Genomic DNA, 26017 nt, shown 5'->3' on the forward strand with positions numbered 1-26017 from the left:
CAAACTCAACACTGGCTCTAAACAGGGCCGTTTGCGTTGGCCTTTAGGCTGATGCATTTTTTAAATGTTAAACACATGTTAGTGCAGTGGTTGCCAACTGGCGGGTCGCAGTCCAAAAGTGGGTCGCAGGTCTGTTCTGAATGGGCCGCAAGTGACTCGCAAATGTGTCACGTTTATTTTGAGGTACAGTGAATTTTTGGTGCAGAGCTTTTATTTTGAAGTGCTGTTTCCTGCTGTAGAGCGAGTGACTAATGACAGTGTCACAAACTGGCTCAAGAAGGGAGTCGACACAAAAGATTTACTTACAACAAGCAGAATTAACTAAACTAAAACTAACTTAAATAATCAATGGAGTATGTAGGTTGGCAAAGTCAGTTACGAAAGCCACACGTGTGTGTGTGTCAGGTGTGTTGTGGAGGTGTTGAAGGTGCAAACCAAAAGCAATGACGCCCGGTGGATATCAGCTGAAAGGAAGGGAGAAGCCAAGTGAATACATGAGGCAGCTTTTATAGCCTGGAAGCCCAGGTGAGCCTAATCAAGGCAACGACCCTCTCATGTCAACCAACTGCCTGATGAGGCTGGAACGTTCTCAAAGGGACAGTGGGAGGGGCATCACAACAGCTGTTGAACAGAGACAGCAAAATAGGTCGATGACACTGAATATTTAAATCTGTGGACCTTAACATCCCTCATGACAGAAACATAACTCCAACTGGCAAGTGTTTGCTAACACAGTGGTTCCCAACTGGCCCTGCCATGGTGTACAGATTTCTCCTTAGTCATTAGTTTAAGTCCAATATTCACTCTACCTTTCACTTTTTCAGCTGTTTGATGCTGGGCAGATAATTTATAGCGGGCATATCCTGTGTTGGGAACTAGATACATGTAATGGAGTTACGTAATTAAATTACAGAATATATGTATTGTAATCAGTTAATGAGAAAAAAATTTAATTAAATTTCAGTTACTAATCAAAATGTTGGTGATTACAAAGGAGTTACACACAGTTCCATATAGTTTATATGTGGAATATAACATTCATCTGTTGCTTCGCGTACTTTTGCCGTGCAAGAACACTGACCCACATATTTTTTCAGGTCTTTTCAGCTTAACGTTTAAAACATTTGTCAGGGAAGTAATCAAATAGTTAAATAGTTACATTACTAATTGTATTTTTTACAGGGTAATTAGTTTTCTGTACTCTTATTACATCTAAAAAGTAACCCTTCCAACACTGGGTAGCTTATTTTGATGGAAACAGCTCCCTGCCATAGCTGATGATAAAAATGGTGACAGTATGAGACAGCAAAGTGATGGGATGTAAAACTAAAACAGTTAGCTGAAAATGTGAACACACTCCGTACTGAGGGACACTGCACAGTCAGGTGATCATTTTCTGTGGTTTTAAGAGTCATTTTACCCGTTGTTGATGTAAGGATATTGATCAGTGCAGCTTTAATCGGTTGAATTTTGTAAATATTGAACATTTATAATTGGAAAATAACTGCCGAGCTATCACCTTGGAAATCTTCCAGGGTCAAAAACACCATTAACTTCCTTTTTCCAGAGCTTTCTTCTGTCATAGAGACATTTCAATCGTCATCATGTCACAAAAGACTTTGGAATTTGGACACAAAATACAGTATAGGTGAGACTGCAACTCCTTTCACTGTTCAAACTTTATTACCTTCGTTTATGAGGTTTTGTTTTTGGTTTGTTTGTTTGATTGTCAGCAGCATTACTGGAAAACTACTGCCCTGATTTTCCTGAATGTTGGTGGAGGGATGAAGCATGGGTCAAGGAAGAGCTCATTAATTTTTGGGTTGGATCTGGAGTGCCTGCCAAGTGGTTACTGTCTGTACCACATTACAGCAATCTCCTGGGTACAATTCCATTTTGGAACCTTTGTTACATGTTGTTCTCCTCTGTCCTCCCATTTCCTGTCTTTCATCAAAGATTAAAATGCCAAAAATATAAATACATTTTGGAGCAGATATGAATCACAGGGCAGACACATCGAGTGCCCTTCTAGTTCTCTACATGAGGACAACTGAGCATTTCCATTCACTGAAGGAGACATTGAGATGCTTTTGAAAGCAGCACAAAAGCCAGTAAGTGGTCCTTGAGTTATTTTTTTTTTCAAACTGGTAATTACATTTTATCTTATCGAAAATAATTATTTTTACCATGCATTGCATACATACAGGTAACCATACCAGCGTCTCTCCACTAGGTGGCTCTGTTGAACCAGTCTCGCTTTGCCCCTCCAGACAACATCAGTGCTGATATGTCAGACGGCGAGCACACAGACATTTTCATATGAATAGACCTGCACATTACAAACTCAATATGTACGTTGACACTGAGTCTCAAAATGAAATTCTATTATGATCGGTCCTTTTTTATACACCATAACTAATAACATTGGTTGTGAACATTGAAGGATGATGATCTGTGGCAGGGTTATGAATGCTCAGCCGAACAATGACAAGTATTAGATACACTCATCGGGATTATTCTTTTCATGAGAATATTACTCATTTTATTCATATCCCTCAGTCGCTTCTTTTATATGGAGATGTCATGAGTCGCTCTATTGCAGACAGATGGCTATCGGGGAGCTCTGACGAGACATCTGGATGAGGTGCTTCATGAATTTATAGTGTAGTCATTTTAGCAGGAGCACATCTACAACTTATGTTTCAAAGTTGAGTGCAGCGTATTTCCACTCATCTCCTAATCCCCTACCTGTCACCGTGAAGCCCCCCAGCAGCTGTGGCTGGGACGGAGGCCATAACACATGATGTAACGGAGGGCCGGGGCCCCCCAGATGACTTAGCATTGTGTTTCACGTGGACCTCAAAGGGCACGGCTGGCTACATCTGTTACAAGCCAACTCACATTTCGGCTTCTTGGGTCTCAGTGTCGTAGGTCAAGTGCATACAAACACTATTAACACTCCATTTAGGATGACCAGTGCGATACCAGCAAAGAGAAAGACCATCTGTGTGAGGCAAACAGTTGACACGTCTGTCATATGGGCAACTGTACATACTTGTACTGCAAGAGCCACACAATGAATTCGACTTTTTGTTACCTCTCTTGGTGACAGTTTACCGGCTCCTACTGTAGTTGGGAAGGAACACACTGGCTTATTAACATTAATTTAAATTTTCTTGGCTTGTTATTAGCAGGTAACTAGCCTCTAGCAATCCAGACCACTCTGCAGAAAGAAGGACAGTGAGGTGTTCGGGTGCCGTTCACCGACAGTGGCTTTATTGCAGTCTTCACCACAAAACAATAAACCTGGCCTTCTAATGAGGTTAAGGAGTAGCCCTGAGCTCTTCTAGACACTTAATTCTGCTGACTATCATCACTCTTTGCCGCCCGCTGTCTGACACCCCGAGAGAGCTGCTTTCCTCCATGCACACAAGGAAGTACATGTCACACCCTCACAGGTTACCCACAAGGCCATTGTCCTTAAAGGGGAAAAAGCGTGAGCCATTACATTTTGCAACAGGAAGTCACTCAAAGTGACAGCTCACTCTTCACCTTGGAATTAATAATCGACAAAACAAACTTTGCTCAAGGTCCACAGCTTTTGATGGTATCACATGATCTTCATCAGCAGATGAAGTTTGCTTGCCTGTGTCCAGACCTTTGAATCCGCCCTCTCCACCAAGTCCTTGTTGATTTACTCTTCTGGCATTGTAACGTGAAACAGGGGTTTCTCAGTTGAAATAAAAACAACCAATGAGTGCTGTGAGGGAGGACTCGATTAGCCAGTAAGAGCCATTGGTGGGCCTGACGCTGTTGTCAAGCTGTCACGCTTTGTGTCCCAGAGCCAATGAGGGATAACAACAATGGCGAGCGCTGTGGACAAGATAAAGGCTGCTATCAAGGCTGTTCTAAATCAATGTCTTCTCAATATTGCACGGCATCATAGTTTGATTTAATTCACTTTGCTGTACTCTTATAACTCTGGCAAAAACAGTGTGTTGGCATGGCTACACATCAGTGTGGACTTAAAATAACTTTAGATTCAGGCAGATATGCTGGTCTCTGGTGATTGGTTCAGGAAAATTGGATCCCCTTCCCCATGGAAATTGGTTTGAGTGGATGCAATGTCAGGCTGAGGATGGAAACAGTGTAAAAGTTGACACTTCTGTCAGACATAGGGCAAGGAGTTTATGTCATCTGGCGTTCTTCTTTAAGTGACCTCAGCTAAATAAGTTGGCTATTCACAGATGACTTGATTAGGCGTCATTCCAGCTGGACCTTGTATAGGTAGGTAGTGCACCTGATGAGCACTTGTGTGACTGGTAATTTGCAATCCGTCATTGCACAAACTGTATTGGTGATGTTAAGACTTAAAAACATATAGACTACTTTCAATTAAATCTGCACTAATCAATATGTTTACCCTATCAAGGGATCAAATGACTATATGTAGTATAAAAAGCATTGCTATCACCTGACTCTGCAGTTTTCCTCAGGTCTACTGGGTTTAGGAGTTCGTGGAGACTAAGTCTAAGCAACCTAAGTAGCTAAAGCAAATATTGGACTTAAATTTCTCAGGTGGACAGAAACACAACTGTCAGATAGCGCTCACCCAAATCTGCAGTTCCTCAGTTTTCATTTTGCTGCTGCTTTTCCAGCAACTTTACTGTTTGGTTCTCTCCACTCTATTCATCTAGCCTAGGCTGACCAAACGTCCTCTTTTGCCCGGACATGTCCACTTTTCACGTCCTGTCCGGGGCGTCCGGGGGGTGTTTATAAATTGATAATAATGTCCGGTTTTCCTTGTGTGTGTGTGTTAGACTGCGGCATGGGCCGCATATTTCTGTCCGAACCCAACAGTCATTCTGTTTTGTTATGTCCGAAACCTAACCGAGCCCGACTTTATTTAATGACTAAAGCACTGAGTTTGTGTCACACAGTTGTTATGGTTACAAGCTATTTAACAGGCCAGGCCGGGCCGTGGGTGCTCTGCGGGGAGGGAGACCTCCGTGTTTGAGACAGGCGGGCGGAGGGAGGTCGGAGGCTTCCAGCGAGGGGAGAGGGAGAAATATAACAAAATAAGGCAAAATAGGAAAAACCTGTCTCCCTCTTTTATTTTATTTTCAGCGTTTAATCAAGGCGGAGGCGGGCGGCTGGAGGTCCAAGACTTCCAGAGAGGGGAGAGGTAGAAACAAACAGCCAATGTGTGTCTGTGTGTGTTATGTTCAGGTGTTGTCACGTAAATAACAGTGCCCAAGCAATAAACAGGACAGACAATAGGATTTTATTTATTTTTACACTACATTTTCACTGAAAGCTGACCGAATCCGACCCGAGCCCGAATACAATTTATAAATTTTTGACCGAACCCGGTCCGACCCGTCGGGACCCGTCGGGACCCATCGGGCTCGGATCGGGTAGCCACACTCTAGTGTGTATGTGTGTCACCTATCTAGTCTATAGGGGCCTATCTGAATTTCTGTCTTTGAGAGATATTATTTTGTAATATAACTGAATATTCTATCCATACATATAAACTTTAAATATATTAAAATTATAAGGCATCTTTGAGTAAACTCTGAATATCATTTAACTAGGCTATCTCGTGGCCGGGCCAAGTGTCCTCTTTTTTGGAATATGGTCACCCTAATCTAGCCTAGTTTTCAGCAAACAAGCTCTGATAAACTGTGCGCTGCCTTCCCAGATTAGATTAGCAACCAGCTAACATAATGATAGCAAAGCATTTACTAGCTAATGAGCCAGATATTTTCTCAGGGGTTGGTGGAGGCTAAAACAGAGCTAAAAGGAGAGTCAATATTAGACTTACTTTTGGTTACACACTACTATAACTGCATGCTAATGTTGCTCAAGTGTTTGGTAACATGGTTGTGAGAATATCTTTTATATAGACCTGGTAATAATATGTCAATGCTAACATTGTGTGTCATAGCAGTTTGAATGAATAAATGTGCATGGCCCCACTTAGACGCATGTAATATGAATGTGGTTTCAGTAATTTGTTGAGCAGCTGAAGTAATGGTTAGGTCTTTTGACCCCTGTTTGACTGTTTTTATAACATTAATGAAGTTTTAGTTTTGCTTCTTTAAGAAGTTAATTCAGAACAATGTTTAGATCATGTTTGAGTCCTTTAAATAAATGAATTTAGATTTGTTTTTTGTTTTTAATTTATTTTTTGGGGCATTTTTTTAAACTTTTTATTTGATAGGACAGACAAGTGTGAAAGGGGGAGAGAGAAAGGGAGTGACATGCAGCAAAGGGCCACAGGCTGGGGTCGAACCCGGGCCACTGCGGCAACAGCCTTGTACATGGGGCGCCTGCTCTACCACTAAGCCACCGACACCCCAATGAATTTAGTTTTTAAAGTGACGGGAAGTTCTTTGGAAGTGACTTGGATTCGGCCATCTTTTCAGTGCCTGCGGCTTTTAACAATGAACATCCGACACACTATGTCAAATGTTCAATATTTACCATATCCATCTGATTAAGTCATCAAATCGGAGCTTGTTTAAAGCAGTGGTTCCTCAACTTGTGGGTCACGGCCCAAAAGTGCATCGCAGGTCCATTCTGATTGGACCACAACTGTCTTGCAAACGTATCAAGTATGTAAAAAACACACTTTATTTTGAAGTACAGTTAATTTCAGGTACATACCTTTATGTTTAAGTGCCATTTCCTGCTATAGAAAGACTAATGATTAAGTAATTGACAGAGACAGCAAACTAGTTTGACAACATGGCCAAATGTAAGTATGATGCCAAGTGTAGAGATACATTAAGATAGATTAAGATAAATCATTGCAGCTTTAAGGTACACAACCTACAGATATGGCTGTCACTTTAAAATAAATGTATCTGTGTAAATGTTAATTCAGTGACGAAACCAACTATTTTTGCTCAAACACATCTGGAAAGTTTATTAACCACAATCATCCGACTCACACTGAACAGAGTTCACAAACAAACACTTGTTGTTTCAAATGAAAAAGAAAGAAAATACAGGTTTGCAAAGTACTTCAGCTGCTTTGTCACAACAATGGCTGTGTATATATATATATATATATAGTACTTCTAGCCACTGCAGGTTCCAGTCTACACGAACACTAACAGCATTCCACTCTGATGCTCGTCTACTTGGTTGGTCCCGTTGTTCACGCAGAATAAACAGATTACTCATGCATGACGAAAAGTACTAAGATCTACAGAAAGAACCTCTAAATGTGCTGCTGTGCGATTGGCCGGACACAGAGGAGATATATAGTGGCAATGTAGAAGAAAGCAAACACACAGGAAAAGCAAGTTTGGAGGAATTAGTCCACACGTCAGTGATGGACAAATAAATAGTACATTACAGGATCAGTGACATTCAAGGAGCCTGTGGAGTTTCTGGATGCAGAAAATAAAATTACCTTCCATTAAAATGCATGTATAGAACAATTTACTGATAAAAAATTAGCTTTGCATGGATTGTGGTTTGTGTTTATTAATTAATGAGGTTAAAAAAAAATGATGAATGTAAATGTTAAAAGCCCAAACTGAATACAAGGTCTTGCACCAAGGGACTTACATTTATACAATGTATAAAAAAGAAAGGAAAAACAGATTCAATTTGGTCGGAGTGTCAAAATAATACATGCCATGGTTGAGTCTCAGAGAGCAACACTGGCCTAAACATTTACAAGATTACAATCAGTAGCTTTATAAAGTGACATTTATCATTGCCATACGGTGATGGCTTTTAGACTATATAATGATAGGAGATATAAACACAGGGCTTCCTAACGTGGGCTCACACACAAGAAGATAAATTACAAAAAAGAGCTCCTGAAATTCAAGGATTGTAATAAAACCAAGAGTTTATATCTTGCACCCCAAAGCAAAGAGGTTTTGATTGTGTACTGCAATATCTCTTATTGCCAAAAGGTACAAGAAACTCTCTACGTTCTCACTACTAGAAAAAAAGAAAGAATTTAGTTCTCATGGTTTTGGATAAACAGGAAAACAAATCTCAAAATTGTAATTATCAATCAAAATAAACTTAAAAAAAAGCAACAAAAAACAGACAAAACTTTTTTTTCTTTGTTTTTTCAATTCAAGCACACCGATAAAAATCTCTCTAAATACATAAGTTAACATTCAAATGTGAATTAACACTTCAAGCAGTAGCGTAATCAAACTGTAATGTGGGAGGAGGGATGTGTGAAACATCACTGTCAGCATTTGCCCAGAAAGGACAGCTGGCAAATACCATAGCAGCATAGGTTTGAGCCCCGTTCGTTGATTATCTACAAAATGAAGAACATGTCATTAAAAAAAACAACCTCTCAGCTTCAAGTGGTGTCGTGTTATAAGCTATGGCTTACTGCTGAGTTGCTGTATTTAGAGGTGTAATTTGTGGGGGATGTATCAAGACATTTTATTCTGAAATTAGGGGATAAGAGTCATACAAATATTCAAAATATGAGCTTTTTTTTTTTTCTTTTTAAATTTCCCTGCCCCTGAACTAGGGATGCACCGATCCTTAACGGCCGATATTCGCCTTGTTGACTGCCATCAGCCGATCGGCAAATTAGATGACATTCGCCAATGGCAGTGGCCGGTGTTTTTCTGTTGTGTCACATCAATTTTGCGCAGGCTAAAAACCAGGACTTGAGGCGAATGCTGTTCTGTCTTCCCAGGGGCGACAGAAAACATGTTTGGGACAAACATAGATCTTCCCAGGGACTCCACTGGGACGAAAGAGCGCTGTAAACTCACTATGACACGTCAGGTTACGCACCATTTTTATTCCCTGATAATCCTATATTGAACAACAAACCAATGTTAAAATCAATGGGAGAATGTTAGCTGTTAGCATCTGGTAGCTAGAGCTGGAGCTGAAGGTAATTTCTAACGTTCTTATGGTGTGTTCAAATTTAATTGTGAAAAATGTAGTTTTTGTCAAAAAATTGGAATAAAAACAGTTTATATTGCTTTATTGGGGGCATTATAAATATATATAATATATATGTCGATAAAAAGGCAACCTAAAGATCCTTAGGTTGCTGGTTCATCCAGGCTCGAAGGATCACGTGGCATGGTGCTGCAGTGTTTAGCATTGTCACCTCACAGCAAGAGGTTTCCTGATCCAAACCCAAAGCGGGGGGTTCAAAACCAGGGTGAGGGAGTTTGCATGTTCTCCCCATGTCAGCGTGGGTTGTCTCAGGGTACTCCAGCTTCCTCCCACAGTCCAAAGACATGCAGGTTAACTGGTGACTCTAAATTGTCCGTAGGTGTGAATGTGAGTGTGAATGGTTGTCTGTCTCTATGTGTCAGCCCTGTGATAGTCTGGTGACCTGTCCAGGGTGTACCCTGCCTCTCGCCCAATATCAGCTTGGGGAGGGCCCAACAGGAAATGCAGTTTACGAATGAATGAATGAATTAACTAAAAAACATCGGCATCAGCTATTGGCCAAATTTTTATTTTAAATATCGGTCCAGTTATCGGCTCAGAATTTAACAATCGGTGCATCCCTACCCTGAACTGATTTCTGTAAAGGATCTTTGCTGCTGGTGAAAGGCCTGTCACAAAGGTTATTAAACATTTCAGTTAAATAAATGGAAATGTCATTGATTTGCGTTACAAAAATAATTTTAAATTTGTGTGCTTTTTCTCCTCTGAGTAAACATTTTGTGACAGTTTGTGCCACGCAACAGCATTATTTGGTAGCGTGTTGAGGGTTTTGGAAAATGGCAGGAAACACAATATGATACATCCGTGTGTTATAAATGAACCTTTTCTGGTTTAAGGCAGGAGGCTGTGTTGTATCTGTGGTGGCGACAATCCTTTGACTTTATGTGTTGGTATGGGAGTTAGTGGTGTAGTGGAGGGTATATGCAGGTATAAGGGGTATACTCACCTCTTTTTCCCACCCATCAGTCAAAAAGTCATTGGAATAATCAGGAGAGTATACCCACTTCCTTCTTGGTAACCTACCCCTCTACCTAGCAGTATACCATCTCATCAGCTACCACTACACCACTGATGGGATCTATTTTAGAGGTCCTGTCAATTCGTCATGAGCGCTCACAGTGTATTAGGCATGGTTATAGGTAAAGTTTGGGAAAATACTTCACATCTTCTTAAAAAAAGACTGCTGGCCCTGAGGAGAATTCAAATGTTTCTTTCACTTCCTGTTTCCTTTCATAGATTCGGAGCTGCTGAGTCTGCTGGACGCAGGTTTGTATGATTTGAACCGATAAGTGTCTTTATCCTCTCTGTCTATAACGGGGCGTTTCTAAGAGGACAATGCTGATTTCAGTGCAACATACCACATTGCAGAGCAAGCAGCTAGCTAGCACAACAATATAGCTACCACCGACATTTGCAATAGAACTACCATAAAGGTACATTAGATTATACGAGTACAAGAGGTGTTACAATCCTACTTAGTATACCCAGCACCGCCTTGCATCTCTAAGCACATCACACACTGATAATCACCACGACAATTACAGAAATCCATCACTTCATTACGATGCCAGACTGACTTCTCTTCCAATGCTCAGTAACACACAGACACAAGTTGTGACATACTGAGATGATTACCTGTCAGAGTGTAAGTCAGAAATACGCATCAGGTTGACAGCGTATTTCAGAGCTTCAGTCATCCTCTAAGAGAACTATTATCGAGACATTCAGCCCCAAAGTGACTCATTTGCTTCGGTGCAAATGGGTGACAGTCCCTAAATCTTACATGGCTCAACAAAAGAAGAATTTTGGAATTGTTTCAGTTTTTCCTTCAAAGTCTTCCAGGAGAGAGCAAACACCTCTGGCAAGAGTAAAGTTCTCAGTGGAACCTCCGATCACATGTGGAGGCTGAGACAAGAGACCTTCCCAGCAAGGCGGTACCGACTTTGAATAAAGGTCAGGCGAGTGAACCAACCAACAATAACCGTATGAAAATACCAAATTAAAGTACCAGAGTTCGTATTCCCTGAACTTAGACATTTCTTCCCCTGACTCTGGGATTTTGCTGCTCTTAGGGAGGCCGTACGTTCATCAGCCATCGTCCCCTTACGTGCTCCGGTAGGTTTTGATAATGTCTTTGATCTGCCTTCTGCAGATGGGACAGCAAGCGTTGGACATCTTCTTCAGCTTGAGGCCGCAGGTGTAGCACAGACACATGTGTCCACAGGCGTAGATGACCGTGTCCACCGTGTTCTCGTAGCAGATGGAGCACTCGTCGGACCAAGGCCCACGGCCTGCTGGAAACGTAGGTGACTTGGGGAGGCTGACAGGTGAATTTGGAGTTGTTCCTGTGGTGAAATTGAAATAAAATGTTAATTAAGGAAAAATGGGAAAACTAAAGTAGGAATATGAATTAAAACATGTTATACACTTTTATTTTACGTAGAGAGTTGCAAATGTAAGAAAATGGTGGTGACAAAGAGAAAACTTGTGGTTATGTCGGCCAAAGTAAGATGTTTTTTTTTTGTTTGTTTAAATGACTAAATCTGTCCGCGTAGAGAAAAACGTATAATTCCTGTGGTTATAAAAACAATCAACCAATTGGTGCCTCATGGGATGGATTAACATTTTCCTACATAGTTAGAAAGCTCCCTTGCTATATGCATTACAAATCAGCAACAGAAAAATGGTCAAAAATCAGATGTGTGTCAAGTGTAGATAAGATTAATGCAGCTGTTGTTGCAAGTCTACTTATGAAATTAACATTGTCCTTGTTTTTATAGGAGTTATCACTAACCAGACTAACCAGAGGTCCCACAATACTTTAGTCATGATACAATCAGTGGCATAAGGAAGTTACAATGGGCCCCAGTTCATGCCATAATGACAGGCCCTGGTGCATGCTACATAGTTAGTATTTATGCACCTAAACTAGTTAAACTAGTTTCCATATGAGACCATCTCGTCACATGAATCAGAGACTTGAAGGTGGATAGCACCAACATGCATATTACCAGAAATCATCATCACATATACGTATATGTCAAAAGAAAAAGAAGAAAATATTTATTTAATTGAATATTTGTTATGGCTCATTTACAGTTTATGTAGAATGAGCATATATTTTATAAAAATTTTTGTTATAGATTGCTACTGACTATTTTACGAAACAAAAAAACAAAAGAAACATGATGGTGGTGGGTTTTCCTTTTTTAAAGGCATGTATAGCCTCAGAAATTGCAGTATTTCTCTTTAATAATTTAATATATCTAAGGTGGCAATCTGAATTGCTCACAAGGCCCAGCTTTCTCTCTCTAAGAGCCCCCTCACTTCATGAGCCCCAGTGAAACTGCCATGCCTGCACGGTCTATATTTGCACCCCTGGATACAATGCTCTTGCAGTTCTTCAACTGTAAAGAACTGTAAAGTCAACATCTGATTTAGCTAATGAGATAAAGTTTTAAAGATGCAGATTTTTCACTTCTCAGTTGTTTTTATTGCAGCATAATGTATCTAGTGGACTGAAAAAGCAATTGATTTTATCATTTACATAGGCTGTCAAAAGTTTTATTTGCATTTGCAATATTAATCATTTCTATATATTATATATACTTGGTGTTCGATTACAGATAGAATATTGGCACACAAAATATCACAATGCTGTATCAGTCCCAGTTAACAGTTCCTAGCCAGCAGCCTAACCAACAAGCCAAGCCAATCCAGCCTGCCAAAATAATTTCCAGTACTTTTTTGGTACATTTAAGAGGCACACTGCTCTTGCTCACATTTTATTGGTCATACTAATGTTTTGGTCCCTCTGGACCTTTGTCAAGAGTATTTTACGATTTTGCTGCAAGCTGAAAGGCTGATGTGTTTATTCATAATTCTTTGCAAATAATCTTGTAAAAAGACCTCGTTATGTAGTGTCCATGTTTTGTGTTTTTTCTTCTTTCAGTGTGGAATATTATGTGACAGATGTTACACACATCACTGTCACACAGGGGACGAACTGTCCCACACCTATGCACACAAAATGGGCGTAGCACCGTCCATCAAAGATCAATGTTGTAAAAAATAGTGTTAAATACTCTTGACAAAGGTCCTGAGGGACTGAAGCTTCTGTATAACCAATAAATTGTGATGGTGAGCAAGAGCAGTGACAGTGATATTCTTTTCTGAATACTTAGGTGATGCTTTCCAATGCACCTGCATCGGAGATAATTCAATGGGTGAATATCTCCTATTAAGAAGTACATTAAAGATAAAAAATACCTCCCTCTATGCAACAAAAACATCCAGCTGAGTGAATGAAGTGAAACCAAATGGCAATTCAATCTGATTCGCAAGCTGACCACGTGTAGGAAGTTTTCTATCAGGTTTAGGTCTTGCACTACCTAAAAAGACGACACTGCATCAGTTTCATTTACATAACAGTCCTATGTGACATAACACGTGCCACACATTTTCCTACATCCAGCTGCAGCTGAGGCAGCGGTGGGACCATGAAGCGCTGGCCATCGTTCCTAACTACTGCAGGATAACATCTGCTCACTGTCCCATAATGGTTTCCACTAAGTCCCCTGTGGGGTGATTGATTCTCAGCTTCTGTAGTAGTAGCTCCCTATCTGGGTGTACCTACCCCCTGCTGAGCTGCAGTAAGCAGCGGAGCACAGGCCTCCGTTAAGCACTGGATCAGAGCTGCCACTGCCCAGGGCGCTCGGGGTGTGCGGAGAGGAGGAGGGCGAGCTGGGGTTCGACGTGGCCCGCGGATCCCCGAGATGAGTGGAACCTAGTCGGAGTAGATAAAGGCAGGGGAATAGATGTTAATCACAACGCCAGTTTCTTCAGTAGCCAGCTGCAATAAATGTAATGGAATTTGTCTTGGTGACATTACTCAAAACTAAATACTGTAGTCCTAACATTATATATATATATATATATAGTCAGAACAGCAAACAGCACAGAGAAGGAAGGCAGGTCTAAAGGAGGTATGGAAGACAAATTAAGAACAAAAAATTCAAGGTGCTCTCTTGTAGAAAACTTTAAAATGACTTTTAATGGCTAAAGCAACATAAAGGTACAAGACATTACAGCAAATAGGTCTTCTTATAGACGGCTACTCCCTTTCCCATCTTTTTGTTTCTTCTTTTGTCCACAATAGCTCAGACAATGAACTAGAGCAGGATTCACTTTCTTCCATTATCCAGGCGTTACATTTATAGTCATGAGAGCGCACGGAGAGCACTCCAATTTGTGAGAGCAGTCCTTTTATAAGTGTGCACATATTCATCACTGAAGTTCTGTTTCTTACTTTCTTTTTTTGGGAACGCATATTTCAAAGCAGTCTCCCGTTCGTTCCACATTCCGTCTGTGACATGACGGTTGGGGAAACAAATGGGAATACCAGGAACAAGTTTAGGGAACACATGTTGGAATGCCGATGATGCCTAGAAAGACAGGTCTGGCTGATGCAGGCTGCTGTGTGATTGACATGACAGGCTGCATCCAAAGTCATTAAAGGGGAACACTACTTAAATTAAGAATTCCAACATGCTGTTTCTATGGCCTTGTTAAATTCAATACGTCATTGTGCACATGAGCTACTCTCTCTCAAAGCCAGGAACCAGAGAAGTAAATCTCAAACTTGTGATGTCATCAAGTATAAGGTCTGGAGCTGCTCCATAGACAATAAATAGAAGAGTGATTACGTCAAAACACAGAGAACACAATAAAGTATTTTCAGTCCTGAAGCACAAAATGTACCCACATACAAAGAACATACTCCAACCAGATGAGACGGTGTATCATTTCCATGCAAGAACTCTCTGTACTTCTGTTCTAATTTCCAGCTTCTCAGGCTTATTTTTGGCTGAATATAATTTGCAGCTTCAAATTTGAGTTTTAGCACTTAAGTTTTTGTTTCTTGGTGGAGAGTTGTTCATGTTAACTAAAATATTTTGGGACCGTTTTAGATCACAGGAATAATATGCATGAATTTTACAAACTGACGTAGTTCTCCTTCAACATAACACAAGTTTAATGTGACTTTGAAGCTGCACTTATCAATATTCATATCTAAACAATGACTCAGATGACTGTGAAAGAAATAGCTTGTCTTGCAGGACCTCATGTTTCAGGTGATCATTTTAACCCAAATCATCTTTACCTTACCTTAACTAAGTGTTTTTTGTGCCTAAACCTAACCAGACCAGGCTCAGTGTTTTGGCTGTAAACAAATTTTGACAGGAAGTAAAGTTAGCAGCTAGCTAATAAAGAGAAGTGGAACATTTAGTACCTAAACAACCAGGTATTTCACTTGATGGCGACCAAACCAGAGCTAAAAGTAGAGTAAATACTGCACTTAAAATCTGTCAGGCAGCCAAGAGCACAAACACTAAATAATTGCTCATGTTGCTCTGTGTCTGTTGGGTGCGTACGAAGGCAACTCTTTGCTAACCTGTTATTGTAAGCAGCTTTATATAGGGTGATACATTCAACACATTCTCACTCCGACCTCGTCACATGTTGACATTTGGTCATGGACCTTTCATATCCAGATACGGTGTGCAAGGTACCCTGGGTGCGTTGGTTGTTGACGTTTTGGGATGCCATGTCAAGTTCTGCCTGTTACATGCATTGTCTTCTTTCAAAGTACACTTTGGTTTTCACAGGAAATTTACCATTTACATACAATCTCTTTCAAAATAAATGCACTACATTGGTACAACAATGCGAATTGACGTTTTTTTCCTTCAGCAACTAACGCACGTGGTTGGGTTTAGGCTTTATAATCTCACGGGTCATGAACTATCCCACGTGAAAGCTGGCGGACTCATCCACCATCCCTACCGCCCACTCCACTCGGACTTTTGCAGCCTTATTTTTGATCTTGTCCTGCCGCATTTCCTTCTGACACCCGCGGGTGCTGTTAAACTATAACGGTAACCAGCTGCGTATCATGCTGATGTTTAAGGACAGCTTTTTTCATCAGTGTCTGACACTGCAAGCGCTGGATTTCGATGAGTGAGACCGGGTTGTTTTTGCCTGCCCTTCAGCCTCAAAGTCTTAAAAAACAACAGCAACAAACCTATTAAAGCAGCTTTAAAATGCATTTCCATATTACCCGAAAGTGCAGTATCAACAGGATACGCTGTGCAATATGTGGTGCTTTATTCAAAATAATTAAATACAAAAGTAAACTGTGTGTTCCTGACAGGTGATGTCTAATGTCTAATGTCTAATAAATTTATGGTATGCTCTTTCATTTAAATATCTTTAATAGTTTTCCGTCACAGGTAGGACAGAGACACCAAAATACCCGACAAATTAAGATGCAAATTAGCTGTCTTGCAGAGCAAGCATGTAATCATCAACAAAGAATTCCCATCAAATGCTTTGCTGCTTCTCAGCGTAAATGCAGATTACTTTAATTACCTTCCCTGAAGCCTGCTGTCAAAAAATAGCACACTAACAACTGCATCACAAATCAGCTGCTGTACATTAGACATTTAACCATCCTATTTCTGGCCCCGCTTTTTTCAAAACACTTCCCTCCACTGTGCTGAATCCTACCATGGAACATTTCATGCTGTGTCTGTTCTCCTGGACAGCTGACACAAAAAGTAAAACCGGAGTCATCTGGTGTGGCAGAGTCACCATCAACTCTGACCAGTAACATCATGATGGCAGCCCCACTCTATGAATGTCCCTGCAGCCTGCCAGACTGCATCTCTCTGTCGCCATCTGCACCAGCAGTCTGATCAATCCAACTAATGCCCGGGGCCAACACACAGAGGCCGACTCCTCTCCAGGGCCAGCCAATAATGGGTCATTGGAATTTAGAGAAAATGTCCCATAACTTCCAGGTCATAAACACGAGCAGTGTTTTTGTCACAGTTGGAATGTCATCGTGTCGCTGCAGCTCATGACTCTATATCAGGAGCTGTTTGATGTGGCATGTCGAGGGGGTGTTAGTCAAGATTCTCTTTTGTTTGCATACCAGGGGTTGCCCTGGTGCTCCTGGCGCCTCACTGTGTGCATGTGTGTATGATTTGTACAGTATGTGCAGTGTGTAACATGATGTAACAGGTCATCTGGGGCACCATAAATACAATCTTTAGAAGGGGATACCCCAGTCAGGATCACACTCTTTATCCAGGCAGTATGCGTGAGATGCTCAACCCATTGTCTGTGTATAGAAACAATAAACATACACTGGACATAAAGGAAGGAAACACTATTGATGGACAAACCCACAATTTACTGTCTCTAATCTTCTAAAATATACTAGTTATTTGCTAAGACCATGTGTCTTATGTTTAATTTTTCATTTCAAAATCGTGAAATCTTTTTGTCCCAACTCAAAATCTAGAAGTGTTGCAAGATACTGGTATTTATGATATTTAAAAAAATAAAGATTCATATCATGTAAATAATACACACATGATAATATTGGGTAAATAATTGAACGCCTTTAAATTATTTCCACTTCTTTCCATTCTCACTTTGTCTCCATCCTCCATCGCCATCTGGTTGCCTTTTCACTATCCATTAAGTTTGATTGTTCTTTTTATACAATAAAATGTAAAATATACAATAAATAAAGTTTAGGATGAATTTGACTGATACATGTATATTGTTAAAAAATTATATTATGATAACAACAGTTATCATGAACTCCTTTGGCCTCCTTGTATTTAGGGATGTAGTTATGAGTGTTTTGTATGTCTGTCATTTAAAATGAGAAAATCAATAAACAGATTTTGGAAAAAAAAAATTATACAAAGGGCCAAATCTGCCGTAATTAAAAATAAATACATAATGACTCAATGAATTAATAACTGATAAATAAATAATCTAAATAAATAATAAAGACATTTTGATTTAAAAGTCTCCGTTATCTAATAAATGAATAAATAGGGAAATAAATAAATAGAGAAATTACTAAAATGTGATATAAATGTAAAGAGATAATAAATTGGGAAATAATTAAATACAAAAATAAATATACAGAAAAACAAAATTTGTAAAACAAATAAATACATTTTATTTATTTCTATGGATGGTTATTCATTTTCAAAATAAATCTACATATTTATTAGATAATTGAGACTTTTCTAAATTTCTTTCTTATCATTTCAATAATTTTTCAATTTAGTCATTTGTTTATTTATTCTTTATGGCAGATCTAGTCCTCCATAGTTTCAGTTATACAGTATTTACACTGTTCTTGCCAAATTAATTGCTGAGATCGTGTGACAACCTCACTAAAAACTAGGTGTAACTGGTAATTAGTAAAAGCAGTCAAACAATCATACTGCTTAACTACAAGCTGGCAATTTACTCAGATTATCTAAACCACTTTATTTGATAGGGCCACTCATAATTACGCTAAAAAATCCCTTGCTGCATAGGGAAACCATCAGCTAAAAAAACAAAGCCCAATTTTAAACTCAAAAGTGCATTTCCTGCAGAAAACATTTGTGAATGTTGACAGCTGAACTTGCAAAGCACTGGGGATCTGTCATGTCGTCCATCTTTAAATACGGCCTATAGCCCCTTTGACACTGGCGGGAATGTTGTGCCATTATTCCGCCTTGCCGTTCTTCATTAAAGGTAAAGTCCTGGAGTGGGGTGATCAAGTTGTCTCACTTTTACGCTACAGCGTAGGTAGCAACAGCGCCGAATTAATGTCTGTACAAAAGATTGGAAAAGCAGCTAGAAGCAGTTAGCAGCTAACTCAAGGAAGAAGAACAGCAGCTGAAATTGTCAGCAAATTGGGAAAACAGTGAGGTCCGGGAGGTCTTTATACTCGATCAGAATATGAGATCAGCTGCCATATCACAGATCATTGCTACTGTTATTGTGTATAAAGTGCTGCAGACACATATGTTTTATGGCACACTAGAGGCCAATGCTGTTGTGTTAGATGCCACATCCGTCACACTTCTTTTTCTTCCAGAACAGTGGTGATTGGGACACTGTGAGGGATTGGAGGGGGGACAACTACTTGGACAGGTCAGACAGTTCATTTGGTACAAAGTCCTGCTTCCCAGTCAAGAACCATGAGTGCCATTGCCAAAATATTATACTCAGAGATAAATGTCGCAGGTGGTGTTGATATTGTTTTTATGTGAGCAATAGAGCAGTATGTGTCGAAAGGCTCCAAATCAAAGTGTTGATGGGTAAATCGCTGCACCACCCCTATGGTTCTACTGAATTCGACATGTTTCACCTTTCATCTGATTCCTGGAGCCTGATCACCCTGCAGCCCTGTAGCACGAGTGCTTCCCCTGTGGACCTGAATCCTCTTTCTCCCCACGTCCCTCTCCTCCCTCCCTATCTCTCTCTGCCCATCTCTCCCTGTTAATCCCTCTGGCAGGCGGACACCTCCCATCCAGGGCAGCTGAGGCAGGATCTGTGGTGCCCAGCCCTGATCCCGCCTGTTCACCACTAGATTAAACCGACCTGTGTGAACAGCTGTGAGAGGCAGGGTGCCTCGCTGTGGCCACATCTCTGCTGCTAACTACTTCAGCCATCCATCCAGCTTTAGCACATACTGTACGGGAACATCTATGGAGACAGCCTCTTCCTTTAAAGCATGGGAGGTATGCAGAGTATGTGACGAGGGAGGTGGGTGGGGAAGAAGGGGCGGTGGAGGGCGAGGGTTAGGGGCTTGGCGTGTGTATAAGGATCACCCATGTCAGAGGGTGTGTGAGTCACAAATTATGGTGACTTTTTACAATACAACCAGAGAGAAGAGAAGGGGTTAAACGGTAAATCTCCAGGCCTGTTTACAGACTGAACACGCAATATAAAGAAAGAAAGAAGAAGAGGGAAAGGACCCTTAGAAATAGTTTACATTAACACCGGTGAAATGTAATCCTCAAACACAAACCGTTTCCAGAATGAGAGGCTGTTAATTTAATTGCTGTGCATCTCTTGTTCTGAGGCGCGATCAGGACAAATGTGCACTCAGTTTTTTTTTGTGTGTGTGTATTTAGATCAGATGAGAGGAAAGCAGCTCAGAGGGTAGTAGTTTAAGGTCATGGCTTACCCTGCTGCATAAAATGTTAATAGTCTCTTTTTGTCTGTGGTGGAGATATTATCTGAAGAGACAAAGGAGCTGTTTTGGAGAGAGGACACGGTCGTACATCCCTGAGTTGTTTATCTCTTTAATAAGTGCAGCGAGGAAAGTGTGTGTGCTTCCATACACATGTCTGAACACATGTACACATGTGTATGGAAGCAGTATGCCGAGAAAGATAGAGAGATATTGGAGGAATTTTTTTTTTTTTGAAAGTTTAGTATATGTCTCTGAATTAAAGATGATAATCAGGAGCAACTTGTTTTTCATTTTAATTTTCGTCCTTAATTTTATCCTCTGCATAGCCTGCAGCAGCAGAAAACAAGCCCCTCACAAACCTCTGCACCGACAAATAATAAAACCAGCAATATCAACAACAAAATTCAACAACTGAGGTGTGAAAGATGGACTGTCTCTTTCTTAAAGTCTGCCAACATTTTCCAGGAGTGCAAAAATAATAAACAAAATCTGTTTTAGCCAATTTGCAATATTGGATAAAATTTTAAAAATTAATTTGTGCCAACCTCAATTAAGATTTTAAACTATGTCGTATGATGCTTAGGTGTTGTGTTTTGCTTATGGTGCTCTGCTGTGTGCAATACATGAGTGGCTGATGTGCAATACTGTTATGTGTAGTCATTTCTTCTGGACTATTACCATAAGGCAGTGGTACCATGAGCATATTTACCCATCACCATTGGAAATTACACTCTTGTTAACCTCACTTTTAAGACTTCAGTTTGAGATACTCGCTAGAATCATTGTATTACAGGGTGTTCTAGTGTTTTACACAGAACAATAAGTGATTTATGGATTATTTAAAAAAGATATTTATTAATTATTATTTTTCTATAGGATGTTCTTGATTAATTTTTTCACCTGGTTAAATTCAAAATATATTTTAAATATTTAATATATAATGTGAAGTTAGTTATAGTCATTTAGAATTTGTCCTCATGCAGCATTAAAGGTCAAAGTCTGCACCATGAACATGTGACTGGTAGATAGATTATAATCTAAACTCTACAATGATAAATGACTTCATAATATTCTGTGTAGGTTTCCCTCTTTTTATGTCTCTTTGTGAAAATGGCAAAAAAACATGAAAAAAATATTATAATGGAAGGATGAAAAAAGCGATTGCTGCCATGTAATCATGCGTTTTCCAACACTTGGGACATAGACGCCTTCTATTATTTATAGTCAGTAGTCAAAGATAAGGCAGGAAAGGACGAGGATAAATACAATGTTAATTTATCAGGTACGGAAAACTTAAAGTGGTCTTAGTACGCTAATAATACCATGATTTCCATGCATTTGAAATAGCATTCACATATTTTTTTATGTGTCCTGCCTGTGTGCAGTTATTAGAATAGCACAGTGTTATATGATCAAATCATATGCTGCCCTTTACTTTATTATAGATGACTGGAGAGCCTATAGTGTCTATATGTATACATATGGGCTTATGTGTATATCAGTAATAAGAGAAGAGAAGAGAAGAGAAGAGAAGAGAAGAGAAGAGAAGAGAAGAGACGAGACGAACAGACACAACACCGACAAAGATGACAGAAGTTGAGAAGAGGAGGAGAGAGGAGCGTGGCAGCTGCAGTGTATGAGGATGTGGGTGGTGAGACATTTCACTTGAGCATGAGCGTGCTGACATTTTAATGGAATCTATAATACATGCGAAGTGGGTCACTGGATGGGTGTCCTATTTCCACGCCACAAGGCACAAGGTCCCCTCAATATCTCTCTCGCAAAGTTCAACTTGTCAGCTGCTCTGTTTTTCAGATTTCTTCGGTATAATCACACTAATATGGACAATGGAGTAAAATACTGTGTGGCATGCTGTCCATGAGTTGGTGTATCCCAGTGGGTAAATTTGTGGGTGACATATCTTGGGATAGAGAGCTCAGAAAACACAAATTGTACTGTTTGTTTTTAAAAACGTCAGACTAAACCACACATATAGGGTGCCATTTTGCGTCCTATATAACATGCTAGGGGTTAGCATTTTAACACGTATGTCAATGTTAGCATTGAGCTCAAAGCACAGCTGAGCCGAAGTAGAGCTCAGGCTGACAAAAGTACACCTTAGTTGGATTTAAGTCAAGCTTAAATTCTGACAATAAAGGACTCAGCCTGTTAAAATAGCCCTTGATTTAGATGTTTTTCTTCTGGTGCCACAACTTTACACACACACAATTTGCTTTTAGTCTTCTCTTCTTCTACCCTGTGGGGATTGTGACCACTACATGGACCAATACTATTTTAAAGTGGGTCACAGTTTTGTTTGTGTCACGCACGAGGACACACGCGCACGCGCCCAAGCATGCAGGCGGTTTCACTCTATTCCACTGGTCGACAGTTGGTGGGAGTGATGTACAAAGACGTGCCAACAAAAGCAGTGAAGTTGAAGGCTACAAGCTAGCAGACATGATTGTAAACAGAATTTTAAAATGTTCAAAACTCGGCTCTGCAAAAGGTTTACGAGGAAGGACATGCATTTACCATGTTTTGTTAAGTCACGAGGATACTCACAGTATATCCTGATACATGTATAGATTTAAAACAGAAAGGCAGATGTTTTAATTTACTTAAACAACCATTGCTATTAATAGAACATATGCAGTACTGATTTGATCCCAGTGGTGCCTCCAAGTGGGGGCCAGGGGGGCCATACACCTGATGTAAATACTGCCCCATGCCCTCTTGCAAAATAATCGGAGGACATTATTTTCTTTAAGAGGCTGTGGAATGCTCATTTTTTAAGCTAGCGTGAAGATAGCAGTATTTTGTCAAACCAGACAACCTAAGGAATTCATTGGTACCAACCATGCCAGCATAGCTTGTCAAGAAGGGGGCTAAGGGCTTTGGCAAAGGAGCAACTGGCATGGTCATTTTCAAAGGGGTCTATTAAGAAGACTTGTTTGAGACAGCTTGTTCCCAGTAAATGTGTTGCATAACATGTATAGATACATAACCATTAAATCATTTTGTGGAACTCAAAATGTTAACTGTACTGAAACGCCCCCTTTCCACTGAGCAGTACGGTATAGTTCATTTCGGTACACTATTTTTCCATTGAAAAGTTGTGGATGGTACCAATGGAATCGCTCTGTACTGTCCCCATTTTAGTCACCCCTCTTTTGGGGTACCTAGCAATCAGATCTGGTACTAGAAGGTGGAGCTGTAAACACTGCAGTCCGTTGATTGGTCAATAGCAGACGGTCACTCTGCTCAAGGCGTGCACACCTGTTCTGTGGACCATAAATGAGGTACAGACTGATCACACCTGTTCTGTGGACCATAAATGAGGTACAGACTGATAAGAGGAAATACAGTGAGTGCTGGACAGAGCAGTGAGTGACAACAACCCCGCCCACATTTAAGAGTACTGTTTGCGGTGGAAACACTAAACAGACCTAGGGTTTCGCTACCATGTCTGAGGGGTTACGTGGTTCCATAGGTACTATGTAAAAAGTGTTTGGTGGAAATGAGCTACGTTGACATGGTTTTCATCTAGCCTCTATTTTTCAACAGCATAATCCAGTTCCTGAAACCCAGTTGTCGCTGTTGGTTATAATGTGCCACCCCTTGATTTTTTAGTGGCCCCATCTGGCCACCCCTAAAAAAAGTCTAGGGGCGCCACTGTTTCATTCACCGTCATCACCCTGTCCGAGCACTCCTGGCTGACCTGTGCTACCATGATGCATCTGTGTGAGCGTGCCTGTTCCTATTAGAAAGGTCCATTGCTTCATGCTTTGTTTGAAGTGAGGGGTCTCTGTGATGACTGCTTTATCTTGCCATCCTGAAAGCCGAAGCCCACTGGGAGAGTCAAGCTTTCAAGTTTAACATCCCTCACTCCAAGTAGAAGGCATGGCTTGAATTCAGCTTAACTGAAAGCTAAATTGCTCTCCAGTCAACATAAAGCAATAGATCAAGAGCTGCGAGAGCAAGATAAGAGATGCTTCCTAATTCAAAGCAGCTGGAAAGTAAAGATGATTCACACCTCAGTGGGAATTCCAAGATCTGCTCTGATAAGGAGATGTGCCTCTGACCTGCTTCATTGTTATGCTATTCCTGATTTGTTGCGCTGCCAAGGCTCTCTAGTTTCAGTATGATTGTTAGAAATGTACATGGAAAAACCAGGTGGTCTGTTCTGCACAGTTGCAAAGCCAAAATGTAATTTAACAGTAAAGTAGGTGATCTCTCTGTGTGATAACAAAGGATCTTGCAAAAGGGCTCACTGTACCATCAAGACATTTAGATTTGTTGCAATGGAAAATAAGTTGAGGTTTGCTTCTTTGTGGGTAAAGAGGAGATGGAAACAAATGAAAGCTGAATAGCGGATTTTTTCGCATATGTTTAACTGATCACTGACACTTTCTCTACACTGCAAAGCTACTGTATATTAAGGCTCAATGTCATTTCTATTGACAAGGCTGTCATGGTCTCTTTGCTGTCAGTTGGTGTTAAGTGGGTCAAGCCAGCAATATTAGCCTATTGTAAACATAGTGAATCCATGGATTTATTATTGGATCTGGATACTGGACCCCAACTGCTCACCTAATACATACGCGAAAAAGGTTTCTAGTTTCCAGGTTTGTCTCCGGGGTATGCAGCCCACTGAATATGCGCAGTAGTGTTTCTCACGCTGACCCCACCCCAGAGTTCCCACCACGGTCATAGGCTTTGCATCATGATGATGTCACAGGTTTCAAAATAACTTAGCTTAATAGAAAGAGTCATATCTGACCTTGTTTGCAGATTGAGTTGTCTTGTCAACAGGTTTACAGATGTCTCTTTAACAATGGTGGTTTAAGGGGGAAATGGTTTTTGGGAGGCAGGGGATGTTTTCACTGCAATACCGTGAATGTCCACTGAGAAAAATTGGTAGGAAGCCTGAGTGCCTTTCCTGAGGGCTTGAGTGAATCCTATAAACTATAAAATAATATAAAAAAATGGATGTAGGTACCACAGTGTCATACACTGGTTCGTGGACTATGGTGTTCAGCTTTTCAGTCGTCACCATCTTGGTTTTTTGTAGCCAGAAGTGACCGTATTTGGACGAGTGGGTGGAGCTGTTGAGAAGCAAGGGGTGGATCTGACTCATGGAGGCGACGCCTCTCAGCAAGACTATCACTCAAAGTGGTAAGCCATTCATTTTGCATAACTTTAAGCCTTAATAAAATGTACCAGGCTGTAAACATGTTTATTTCTGCTGAAAAGTTGGGCATTTTAGCATGGGGGTCTATGGGGATTGACTGGATTTGGAGCCAGCCTCAAGTGGTCTTTCAAAGAACTGTAGTTTTTGGCACTTCACCATTGGCTTCATTTTTCAGCCCTGGCGGCTGCATCTTGGTAAATCCCTTTGTGTAAAATTAAAAGAGGTTTAAAATCCTTTCACATTATGTTTCTATACCTCTGACAAGAGAAAATTTTAAGCCTCACCTTCACAGATCTCTCTCTCTGTCTTGCATGTCTAGCTAAAGCGAAGGTTGTTCCTCTCTAACCTCTTTTAACCCGTGCTTCCTTTTCCTCTGCTGTCACTGAAGAAAAGCAGGATATATTTATAGATGCCTCTTCCTCCACAGACAAACACTTGTGACACCTTTGAAAGGCCAGTGCTGTTTTGGCTGTTATGCCTCTTAAGAGCTGCATTAGTGGAAGACAGCATCCACTTCTGCATGCAGCAATTTGCATTACACAGCTGACAAAGATGCTGCCATGTTACTGTCAGCCCTTTGCTATCACTGGGTGAAAATATACAGTAATAGCTAAAATTATGATTTTAAGAATGCCTCGTATGTACATGTAACTTTGTGCGGTGCTGTCGTTTAAAAAGGATTTCACCTACTTTCTTTGGCGGATGTGGGAACAAATGCCATTCAGAGTGGCATTCATTCCAGATAGTATGTTGCAGAGCTGTCTTCCTCTTTTCATGTTCATGAGTGCAGC

At 40.5% G+C, this 26017-nt stretch overlaps 1 protein-coding gene across 2 annotated transcripts in view; it reads right to left on the bottom strand.

The window, feature by feature from the left end:
* The window catches only part of neurl1aa (neuralized E3 ubiquitin protein ligase 1Aa), a 101696-nt gene that overhangs the window by 35812 nt on the left and 39867 nt on the right, over window positions 1-26017 (bottom strand). The window contains exons 5-6 of one of the 2 annotated variants that reach the window (XR_007569991.1): window positions 13607-13756; window positions 9274-11315 (exon numbers count right to left, since the gene is read on the bottom strand). Coding sequence is in view for 1 of the 2 variants with exons in the window: in XM_050045240.1 (XP_049901197.1) it covers window positions 11074-11315; window positions 13607-13756 (392 nt within the window). In the remaining variant the exon portion in view is untranslated. Of the gene's footprint in view, window positions 1-6907; window positions 11316-13606; window positions 13757-26017 lie in introns of those variants that run through there. The other variant, XM_050045240.1, reaches the window with a different exon arrangement.

This window comes from Epinephelus moara, chromosome 5, assembly GCF_006386435.1.
Source record: "Epinephelus moara isolate mb chromosome 5, YSFRI_EMoa_1.0, whole genome shotgun sequence".
Lineage (NCBI taxonomy): Eukaryota > Metazoa > Chordata > Actinopteri > Perciformes > Serranidae > Epinephelus > Epinephelus moara.